General features: G+C 43.1%; 1 protein-coding gene across 2 annotated transcripts in view; it reads right to left on the reverse strand.

The window, feature by feature from the left end:
• The window catches only part of PIKFYVE (phosphoinositide kinase, FYVE-type zinc finger containing), a 460,760-nt gene that overhangs the window by 129,020 nt on the left and 319,338 nt on the right, over positions 1-12,402 (reverse strand). For both annotated transcript variants that reach the window (XM_075317792.1, XM_075317791.1), the window contains one exon: positions 1,824-1,914. In XM_075317792.1, coding sequence (XP_075173907.1) covers positions 1,824-1,914 — 91 coding nt within the window. The remainder of the gene's footprint in view (positions 1-1,823; positions 1,915-12,402) is intronic.

Genomic DNA, 12,402 nt, shown 5'->3' on the forward strand with positions numbered 1-12,402 from the left:
AAAACGCAGCTGAAAAAAAACAGATGTGTGCGGACAGCAAAAATTAAAACTCATAGACTTTGCTGGGGAAGCAAAGTCCTGCAGTTTTGAGGCCAAAAACGCACCCGAAAAACGCGCAAAAACGCCGCGAAAAACGCACTGTGCGCACATACCCTTAATGGTTGAGGATTAAATGGTGCTGATCAATACATACTACATCAAGGGAAAGAACAATTCTGCATTGTGACTAATCCTGATTGGGGAGTTTGGGTTATACAATGCCTACACGGCACAGCAGCCGGTGACTTTCACTTTCTATCAATCAAGCAGAAAATACGACTGTCATAATGATTCTGCAAATGTAGAGTGATGAGATACAATAGAGAAAGCAGTGATACCTTGTATTAAGCAACAACATTGTCGCGGGCGGAGGAGGGGACGCCGCGCTCTCCCACTGCTCGGGTCCGGCTGCCGCTGCAGCTGCGGCCTGCCGCTGCTCGGTGGCTCGAGCGATGGGCCGGATCCCGGGGACTCTAGCGGCGCTCCTCGCCCGTGAGTGAAAGGGGTTTGGTTTTTGGGATATTCTATTGTCCGTGACGCCACCCACGATTGTGGTGATTGAGTGGACACCACCACTGCTCTGTCTGGGGAGCCCGGGAGTGATGGTATGGAGCAGCCAGTTGTTGATTTGCTCCTCCGTGGGTAGGGGAATTTGGTGATCCCGGGGCCCAGTGAGGGGGTTGGATGGTGGACAGGCGGGTATGGGGCCTGTAGAGGTGCAGGGGCAGCGCTGTGCCGCACGGCACGGAGGTACTCACTCAGCCAGTAAACACGACACAGTTCTCGGTAAACAAACGGCTGGTTGGACGGGTCCCTCGGACGGTTACGGTGCTGATGTTCCCTGCAGTTGACGGTGACGGTCTCTTCCCTGCACCTATGTGTAATCTTTTGGTAGCGATGGATACCCACCGGTAACCCGCTCCCCGACCTGGATATGAGCCGGAGGAGCCCCACTCTTGCCCGCAGGCGCTGGCCCTGGGAAACTGGTGCCTTGGCGGTGGCGGTGTCTCCCCTTCACGGTCGGACTGTTGCCTTCAAACGGGACTTGGTTGTTGGGAGACAGTCCCCTTCACTGACGGATTTGGCAAATTATGGCGACTCCTAGCCTTGCCGGGATCCGAAAGGCCCCTGCCCTGGTGCTGACTGTTCTTTGTATACCGCTCCGGTACCGATGGGTCACCACCCGTCCGCGGTCCTTTCGGCAACCTCCGAGCAATCTCTCCTGCAGACGGTCACCGCTGTCTGCCAACCTTGCTGTCTCAGTCCGGGGCACACACCCGGACTAACTTCAGGCTTCTTGCTGTCACTTTTCTCTGTCACTACAACTCCACTGTTTACTCCTTCCACTTTCAACTCTAACTCCGATCTGCCTGGTTTTCCCGCCTCCAGGGCTGTGAACTACTCGGTGGGTGGAGCCAACCGCCTGGCCCACCCCCTGGTGTGGACACCAGCCCCTGGAGGAAGGCAACAAGGATTTTAGTTTTGACTTCGGTGTACCTGCAGGGAATGTGGGGTGCGTGTGGTGTTGTGACCTGTGACCCCTGGCTTGCCCAGGGCGTCACAACATCATGGGGAGTGACAGGACTGACTGATCTGAACAAGGCCCAGCTTCTGTAATACTAAATCACCAGAGGCGGACATCGGTAATGGACAGTCAAGCCGGCACACTGCTCTAGGTTTAACCCCGCTATCGCCTGGACTGGAGCTAAACTCTGATCCCCTGTAAGAATTCAACAAGGGGCAAAGCAACATGTAAGCAAGCTGCGGGCTCAGAGAAACGTTACCTTAGTCTCATCGCCTTGCCTCATTCTCCCAGGACTCGCAGGCACAGACGGACGCTTACGGCCCTTTTCTTGCTGGAAAAGGTCTTGCAACCTTTCAATGAAAAATAAAAGATGCATTAAAATAGTCAGTGTGTCTGATTAAGTATCAAAATCCTAATTATTGAGGAAAATGTAACTTAAGTGCATTCTGTAGGCAAAGATTTACCAGCCTGACAACAGAGTCCGATTTACCGCCTTCTAAAATGAATGATGCCACACAAGGAAAGACAAAATAATTAATAACTATATGAGCGCTGGGGGTCCAACTGTTAATAAATGTGTCCTACAAGACACACAAATGAACCAAGCACAAGAGTCTTAGTACATTTGGTGTTCCAAAGTAAATTAAGAAGGGTATCTATCCAAAATATAATGCTGATCATATATTATATTTACCAGTAAATTAGAAAGTAAAGCAATAGAAAAACTGGCTGCTACATTTATTTTTTTTTACTTACACTGGCCATTTGAAAACAAACAACAGGAAACTTAAGGCTGCTTTACACGCAACGATATCGCTAACGAGATGTCGTCGGGGGTCACGGAATTCGTGACGCACATCCGGCGTCGTCAGTGACGTCGTTGCGTGTGACACCTATGAGCGAGTGTTAACGATCAGAAATACTCACCTAATCGTTGATCGTTGACACGTCGTTCATTTCCCAAATATCGTTCCTTGTTCTGGACACAGGTTGTTCGTCGTTCCTGAGGCAGCACACATCGCCACGTGTGACACCCTGGGAAAGACGAACAACAACGTACCTGCGTCCTCCGGCAATGAGATGGGCGTGTCGTTAATGCTGTTGGTCTCCGCCCCTTCCGCTTCTATTGGCGGGCCGCTGTGTGACGTCGCACGAACCTTCCCCTTAAAAAAAGGTTGCTCGCCGCCCACAGTGACGTCGCTAGGAAGGTAAGTACGTGTTACGCATCCTAGCGATATTGTGCGCCAGAGGCAGCGATTTGCCCGTGACACACAAACGACGGGGGTGGGTGCTTTCATGAGCGACATCGCTAGCGATGTCGCTGCGTGTAAAGCAGCCTTTAGACATCTGGATTGTCACATTTGGGATTGAGAATAAATTGTCAGTCTTTGCTGATGACACCAAACTATGTAGGATTTTAAAAACTGACCTTGGTAGTACAATATTACAAAACAATCTGGATAAGATGTCGGAATGTGCAGACACTTTCAAATGAGATTTAATGTTGATAAATGTAGAGTAATGCACCTAAAACTGAGTAATCCTATTGCTGCATATACATTAAATGGAATTAAACTCAGGACTACAGAACAGAAAGACTTGGGTATTCTGGTTACAAGTAAGCTGAGCAGCAGTACACAATGTCAAGCAGCAGTTGCTAAAGCAAACAAGATTTTAGGGTGTATAAAAAGAGAGATTAGACCACGTGATCCCAACACAATCATATATCCCAACAATAATCACTTATAAGGCCACATCTAGAATATGGGATCCAGTTTTGGGCTCCACATTTTAAAAAGGATATTCAGGAGTTGAGTCCGTTCAAATGTGGGAAACTAGACTACTACAAGGAATGGAAGGCCTCCATATGATAAGAGGAGGTTGGAAACATTTGTTTTGTTTAGCTTAGGTGTGCTTCACACACAGCGAGATCGCTGCCGAGATCGCTGCTGAGTCACGTTTTTTGTGACGCAGCAGTGACCTCATTAGCGATCTCGCTGTGTGTGACACTGAGCAGAGATCTGGCCCCTGCTGTGAGATCGCTGCTCATTACACACAGCCCTGGTTCATTTTTTTATTGTTGCTCTCCCGCTGATAAGCACACATCGCTGTGTGTGACAGCGAGAGAGCAACAATCCTGAATGTGCAGGGAGCAGGAGCCGGCGTCTGACAGCCTGCGGTAAGCTGTAACCAAGGTAAACATCGGGTAACCAAGGTGGTTACCCGATATTTACCTTCGTTACCAGCCTCCGCCGCTCTCACGCTGCCAGCGCCGGCTCCCAGCTCTCTGCACATGTAGCTGCAGAACACATCGGGTAATTAACCCGATGTGTACTGTAGCTAGGAGAGCAGGGAGCCAGCGCTCAGTGTGCGCGGTTCCCTGCTCTCTGCACATGTTGCAGCACAGCGACGCTTGTCGTTATGATCGCTGCTTCGGCTGCTGTGTTTGACAGCTAAGCAGCTATCATAACAGCGACTTACAAGGTCGCTGTTACGTCACAGAAAATGGTGACGTAACAGCGACGTCGCTGTCGCTTAGTGTGAACCCAGCTTTAGTAAAAAAGACGTCTCAGAGGAGATCTCATTTATATGTATAAATACATGTGTTGTCAATATAAAGGACTGCCACAATACTAAGGAACAGGGGACACTCATTGTGGGTTGAAGAAAGACAATTTTGGCAGTTAACCCCTTCAGCCTCCGGGCACTTTTCGTTTTTGTTTTTTGCTCCCCTTCTTCCGAGAGCCGTAACTTTTTTATTTTTCTGTCAATCTTGCCATATGAGGGCTTGTTTTTTGCGGGACGAGTTGTACTTTTAAATGAAACCATAAGTTTTACCATATAGTGTACTGGAAAACGGCAAAAAAATTCCAAGTTCAGAAAAATTGCAAAAAAAGTGTGATCGTACAATAGTTTTTGAGATATTTTATTCACCGTGTTCACTATATGGTAAAACTGATGTATCTAAGTGATGCCTGAGGTCAGTGTGAGTTTGTAGACACCAAACATGAATAGGTTTACTTGTATTACTGATCAGATTAATTGATTTTATATTTTGATATATCAGGCATTTCTGAAAGCGGCGATACCAAATGTGTATATTTTTTAAACCCTTTAATTTTCAATGGGGTGAAAGTGGGGTGATTTGAACTTTTAGGTTTTTTTTTTTTAAAACTTTTTTTTTACTTTTTTTTTTTATATTACTAGTCCCCCTAGGGGGCTATAGCGATCAGCAATCCGATCACTCTGCCCTATCTGCAGATCACAGCTACAGAGCTGAGAACTGCAGATTTGGTGCTTTAAGCTGGGGTCACACATAGCGACAGCGACAACGACATCGCTGTTACGTCACCATTTTCTGTGACGTAACAGCGACCTTGTAAGTCGCTGTTATGATCGCTGCTTAGCTGTCAAACACAGCGACGCAGCAGCGATCATAACATCGCTACATGTGCAGAGAGCAGGGAGCCGCGCACACTGCTTAGCGCAGGCTCCTTGCTCTCCTAGCTACAGTACACATCGGGTTAATTAACCCGATGTGTACTGCAGCTACATGTCACAGTGCAGAGAGCAGGGAGCCGCGCACACTGCTTAGCGCTGGCTCCTTGCTCTCTTAGTTACAGTACACATAGGGTTAATTACCCGATGCGTACTGCAGCTACATGTGCACAGAGCAGGAGCCAGCACTAGCAGCAAGAGCGACGGACGCTGGTAACGAAGGTAAATATCGGGTAACCAGGGAAAGGTCTTCCCTTGGTTACCCGATGTTTATAGTGGTTACAGCTTTCCGCAGCTGCCAGACGCCGGCTCCTGCTCCCTGCTCGCTTCATTTCGTCGCTCTTTCTCTGTCACACACAGCGATGTGTGCTTCAGAACGGGAGAGCGACGACGAAAAAATGAAGCAGGACATTCAGCAACGACCTCACAGCAGGGGCCAGCTCGTTGCTGGATGTCACACACAGCGACAGCGACGGGACGTCGCTGCAACGTCACAGAAAATGGTGACGTAGCAGCGACGTGGTTGTTGTCGTCGCTGTGTGTGACACCACCTTTACTTTCAATGCCGGCTGTATTCCGGCATTGAGAGGAAGTGACTCATGTTAGCTACAGGCGTCATCACATGACCCTGTGCTACCATGGCAACCACCGAAAGTCACGTGATCATGTCACGTGACTTCCGATGGGGGCGGGGTAAGTCACTGTCATGGCGGCGCGCATATACATCTCGCTGCCAGATTTTAGCAGCGAGATGTAAGGGGTTAATGGCCACGGGTGGAAGCGATTCCACTCGTAACATGCAGGCACACGTCAGCTGTTGAAAACAGCTGATATGTGCGCGTATCGCCGCCGCCTGCCCACGGCAGGGGGCGGGGATTAACTGCACACGATCCATTACGTCCCCAGTACGTCATGGGTCGTTAAGGGGTTAAATAGAAAAGGGTTCTTTTTAGTTAGAGTAGTGAGACTGTGTAATATCTTACTGAAAAAGGTAGTGATGGCAAATACTAACTGCTTTTCAAAAAAGGGCTGAATGATTTCCTCAGTCCACACAATATTGTCGGTTAGAGATGTTTTAGTGACAAAAATGTATAATTGGTGGAGGAAGGCTGAATTAGATGGACCTAGTTCATTTTGCAACCTATATAGTTATGTAATTATGTATGAAGAAGTGGATTTCCAATGTACTACTGGAGATACTAGGAGTGCTGAGCTAAAAGGAGTCTTCTCAAACTGCTATTCAACCTGTCCTGATCGGATACTGGAGATACCAGGAGTGCTGTGATAAGAGGCTGCTCACTAATGTCACCATTTCCCCTACCCTCTCCCCTCCCCAACCCCCTTATTATTGTGTTGACTGTTGAGAACTTATTGTCAATATGATGTAATACTTGACACATTTTATTAATATAAATTTATGGTTCAAAAAAGATAAGAGGCTGCTCACAATACTATTCACCCTGTGATGATCTAAAACTGGGGATACCAGCGGTATTGAGAAAAGAAGAGGTTGCGCACATTACTAGTCACCCTGTCCTGATCGAATACTGGAAATACCAGAAGTGCTAAGGTAAGAAAAGGCTGCTCACACTGCTATTCACCCTTTGATGATCTAATACTAGGGATACCAGAAGTGCTGAGGTAAAAGAGGCTGCTCACACTGCTATTCACCCTGTGATGATCTAATACTGGAGATACCAGGGGTGCTGAAGTAAAAAGGAGGACGATAATAAACATGACATTTTTCCTTCATTGTTAACATGGGCCTGCTCACCAAGGCTGTGGAGTCAGCAATCCAAACCTCCCACTCAGACTCCTCAATTTCCCTGACTCCGGCTCAAACTCCCGTATACATGGCTCATGTTTAAATGATAAATTTACTGTAGTAAAATGGTAACACAAGGTTTTTCATCACCATTATGATACAATAATCAAGCTATTTAGATAGAACATAAAATATATATTTATTGGAATACACCTTTAGAACACAAAAAAAACTTTATTAAATTGTAAATATGCAATGCACTATGCAGTAAATAGGAAAAAAACAAAAAACAGTTTTCTACAAAAACGTACTAAATAACATTTGTGCAGTCCATGAGTTTGTTTTGAGGTAGCAGTTCTCAGATGAGTGCAGACGTTCCTTCCCTGTGCCTTTCTCCTCTTATCTGTAGAGGAGGAGCTTCACTACTGAGCATGTACATAAACTGCAGCACAGATTAATCTCAACTAAAAGCCTAGATCCTTAGACCAGAAATACAACAGACATTTATAAGACATTTCATAACTTTCCCAAATTCTTATGAAAATAATGAGAATTTGTGGCTCATCTGCATTGCTGTGAAAGCCAGGTAAATGAGTTCAAATAGGATTATAAATGGTTTATTTCTAAGCATTTCAAGGCAATCCTGCCTCTTCATCAGGATTAAACCATAGTGTCTAAAGTTTTATTCTGATGAAGAGGCAAGATTGCCTTGAAATGCGTAAAAATAAACTATTTATAATCCTATTTGGACTCATTTACCTGGCTTCTCATTGCAGCACAGAGGAACCACATATTCTCATTGTCTTCTCCTTGGAGTTGGTCACCCGTAGATCTGCCGCAGCCCGTTTCATACGCATCAGTGGTTGTCTTCCCCACAATCACCTCAGGTGAGGAGGCACCAATATCTAACGCACCCCTTTTTCCAGTTAAAACCCTATTGCACTTTCTGCCTTCATTCTCTCAAATTATTATGAAAAAAATGTTCAGCACATATTGTAATGAATTACTGTACCCAATTAATTATATAATTTAGGAGTCTATACTGAACCACCAAAATGGACACACACTCCTCATCACTGCTGCTGGCACTGCATTCCACCTGGTCTTTTCAAATGCCAAAGTGACTGCTGTGACCTGAAGAAAGCTCATTATCCAGAAAAAAAAAAAAGTGGACATCAGTGTGAACGGCCTCTTCTTACCTCAGAAACTCCTGATATCTCCCGGACAGTAGTGCGAGCAGCCTCTTCTAATACTGAAGATATTAGGGGTGCTAAGGTAAGAATAGACTGCTCACACTACTGACAACCCTGTCAATGTCATCTAATTCTGAAGATATTAGAGGTGCTGAGGTAAGATGAGATTTACAAGGTGGACAGCAGTGTAAGCAGACTCTTGTTACCTCAGTACCCTGGTATCTCCTGTATATAAGATCAACAGGTTGGACAGCAGTGTGTGCAGCCTCTTATCACAGTACACCTGGTATATACAGTATTAGATCAGATAGACGGAGTGGGCAGCAATGTGAGCAGCCTCTTACCTCAGCACCCTCGGTAGCTACAGTATTAGATCAGCATATATACATTTTTTCAAACAAGATAGCAGCCAATTTAATGCATTATACTGATTACCTCCTTAGACAAAATCTATGTCATTTTCTCATTAAAATTCTTTAATTTTATTTTTTTTTTAATTAACAGAGAGCTTGTAAGTTCCTTGATATGTACAGAAAATGCAGATTATAACAAACATTTTCTAGAGAGAGTGTGTACAACCTGCCAGCTGTATTTAATACATAAGAGTTACATCAAGTAAAGAAAATAGCATCACTGACCATGTCGTGGTCTCTTCTTCCCTCGCATGCTCTATTTTATATCAATTTGTTGTTAGGACAACAAAATGCCTACATTAAAAATAATCAGTCAGTCATTGGATTTTCCAATATGGCTTGCATTCATTGTTAAACCGATCTCTTAGACCTGACAATCCTTGTGGGCAATGGCTATATGAACCTATATGAAGTTTTCTCATCTGAAAAGGAGTACCGGTAAGTCATTCTCTACCTAGATTTATAAAATGATCACTTTAATGTCAAGGAAAAAATTTAAAATGGATTATTCCACCATTCTGACATAGACATTTAAAGTACGGTAAGTACACCAGCTTCATCAGGTAAACAAGACCTATTTAATAATGCATGTAGCTTGTACTGTCTGGTGATGGATCCACTTTAATGATTGGTAATGAGCAATATCATAAAAAAAAATTGCAGCATAACAGTACCATCCATTTATGTTATGACTTATTCTGCACTTGCTGAAAATTTTTGAACAGAAAAATGAAACAAATCGTAAAAAATACTACAGTGCCTACAAGTTGATTGCATTTCATGCTATAAAACAAGTTTTCACAAATAGGATTCCAGAAAAAAAGCACATCTTCCACATTCCTGCATTACTTATTGGTACAATTTATAGTGGCAAAAAAATGAATACTGCAGCCAGATGACAACATTAAGTCACTAGGAAAATATGAAACACAATAGAAAAGGCAGGAAAGCGTGTGAAATGCATGAAATATAAAAAAAAGCCTCATGTATTCTTTAGACTACTGCAGTGATGTACAAAATAGCCGATGTACCGGGCATCCTCTACAAAAGATGTAATGCAGCAGAGCAGAGAAGAGCAGGACCGTCAAGGAGAGAGACGTCAGCTCAGGACAGCAGGAGACTACTGGATCCAAGAAATGGCAACTAGGCAGCATTACTATTACTATGGGAGGAATGAGACAAATACAAGGACTATGGAAGGTCACCGACTAATGCTCAGAGGGGGCCATTTATAAATGAAGAAACAAGCTGAAACAACACACCAATAAATAAAGGTGTAAGTGTGAAAACATGACCGCCCGTACAAATACTACTTATTATATTGTAGGCATTGTAACTATAATAAAATCAGAAGAATGAACCGAAAATGCAGGTGACAATGTCACGCCACTGTAATACTGCGGTAATGACAGCACGCCATTACTCTACAAAGGAGAAAAACACAATGCAACGATACATGCTGTAACATAATAAAATGAACAGTCTCCAGCAAAAAGGCCATCATCACTGAATGCATTCATCATGGGGAAACTTCTGATCACACCACTTAGCCACAGTTTAAGACTTCTACTTTCAAAAGAAAAAACGAGACAATATTCTTGATTGTGAAGATAATGTTAAGATGTTTATGTTGGTGGCAAATTTCTCCCACTTGTATGGGGTTTGCTAATCGTTCTGGCACCAAAAGAATAGTATTATATATGCGGAATCCTTTCCCCATCGCAGAGTATACACAATGGTATATATTGTGCCACTGCGCCATCTAGTGGTCAGAAGGATATGTTCAGTAAAATCTTGGCGCCTTCCTAATACAAATAAAAGGGGATAAAGGAATCAAGAGCAGAGTAAAAATGTGATTCCTGGCAGATGACATGTTATATTTCTACAAGATCCAGACAAAGGAGAAAGGGGACGCTTTCTGGACATAGAATCAACATTTCTAAAGGCAAGTTACAATTTCTGGAAAATAACAGCAGTAGGGACTGGGTCAGAGAACTAGATATTGCTATCTCTAAGGACAAATTCAGACGTCTATGAAACACGGTCCAAGTATGGATTGTAATGTCCAGATAGACAACGGGTCTCCTGACCGGAACCCTTCATGCACTGTATACACCCAGGAGGCTGGCGAGTTTGGGGGAAACACCTGTGACTAGTCCAGACATTGCGGACTGTTCTCACCGCATTTCACGGACGTCTGATTTTAACATAAAGACTTTGTAGACCTCAGGCACAGAAGGAAACGAACTCTACAGAAATGATGGGGAGGGCTGTCATTCACCATTATGGAAAAAATATATATACTGGTGTTTAATTGGAGTCAGGAGAATCTAGGAGTTTAAAAAGAAAGAACACTAATTTCTTGCAGGATGGATGACATTAAAGAAAGGAAACACCTGATGTTCATTAAAGGGGATTTGTCAGCCGATTTTTGCTGTCTAACCTGAGGTAGGGACAGAGACTCTGATTCCAGTGATGTATCCCTTAGGTTACTGGGTGCAGCAGTTGTGATACACTCACAGATTCCAGTGCTGCATATCTAGCAGAGCTTAGATGTTGTGCTGTATAACTCTGCCCACACCTCTGATGGGAAGCTGTGTACAATGTATACTGACAGAAAGCTACTAAGCAATGCTGGGGTTGGACTAGGAGCCACGAGGCAGCTAGTCCTGTTCTGATCATCTCCTGCTGATAAAATACGGCTTATTTAAAGAGCAAAACATAGACTATTAAGTGACATATTGCAGGAATCAGAGTATCTTCCCCTACATCACAGTGGTCTCAGATTCTCTTTCATCATACAAGAGCTAAGTGGAGAATGATCCCAAAAACCGCTACTCTCCCAACGAACTCTTCTAAATATCTACATTTCTAAAGTTCTTTGGCTATAAAGGATTTGAAGCCAAAATAAACTGGAAAACGTTCAAAGCATTTTAGTTTTCAAAATATTTAATTAGACTATTAAGATCCTAAACACACTTTTTTTTTTTTTTTTTAGATTACTGGGTCTTATGGATCTTTAGTAGCAGATATGGTGAGGGCTTTATGTCACTCTGACATTGACTCTGTTCTTCTCTGGAGCAGCACTCTCACTCTCTAAAGTTTAGACCAGACTTAAGAAGATATTTACTCATAAGGAAGTTATCAACTATAACAAAACACTTTAATGTGGTCCCCAAGTGTCTCCAATCAAGAATCCATATCAAACACTTCAAAAGACCATATATTTAAATTAACAATCTTTATTAACATGATTAAAAAACATAAACACTAGACACAATAGACATGTTTAAAAATTGACAAAACACAAGGTGTAGGGTGGAGGGTCCATCATAAGTCATTCATTTGTAATATCACAAAGCATTTAGTTCATAATAGTACTTTACTGATTCCTGTATACCATATATCATAGATTATATATCTGACCATGGTCTGAAATGTTAGGATACTATAGTAATAAACAGAGGATTAATCCATGAAATTCTGAGTAGTAAGAGGGGATATATGTGATATTACAAATGAATGAATTATGATGGACCCTCCACCCTACTTTTTGTTGTCAATTTTTAAACATGTCTATTGTGTCTAGTGTTTATGTTTTTTAATCATGTTAATAAAGATTGGTAATTTAAATATAATATGGTCTTTTGAAGTGTTTGATATGGATTTCAGACTTAAGAAGAAATGGTCAATTTCAGAAGAATGGAGAGGGAACTTGATTAAGTTAATGGCAATCACTTTAAGCCTTAGATGGGTATTCCTATCTCCAAGATCCTATCCCAATATGTTGTAGGCGTATTCATAATAATAATAGCGATAATAATATCAAATACCTCCAATTAGAAATGTAGTATAGTTCCCCTGATTAGCTATGTCACTTACTTCATGTGCAGGGCACTACAGTAGCTTATGTATCCATGGTTTCGACCACTCGTATAGTGACATTTGGTTAGATAGTTGCTAGTGGTC

This window comes from Anomaloglossus baeobatrachus, chromosome 7, assembly GCF_048569485.1.
Source record: "Anomaloglossus baeobatrachus isolate aAnoBae1 chromosome 7, aAnoBae1.hap1, whole genome shotgun sequence".
NCBI lineage: Eukaryota > Metazoa > Chordata > Amphibia > Anura > Aromobatidae > Anomaloglossus > Anomaloglossus baeobatrachus.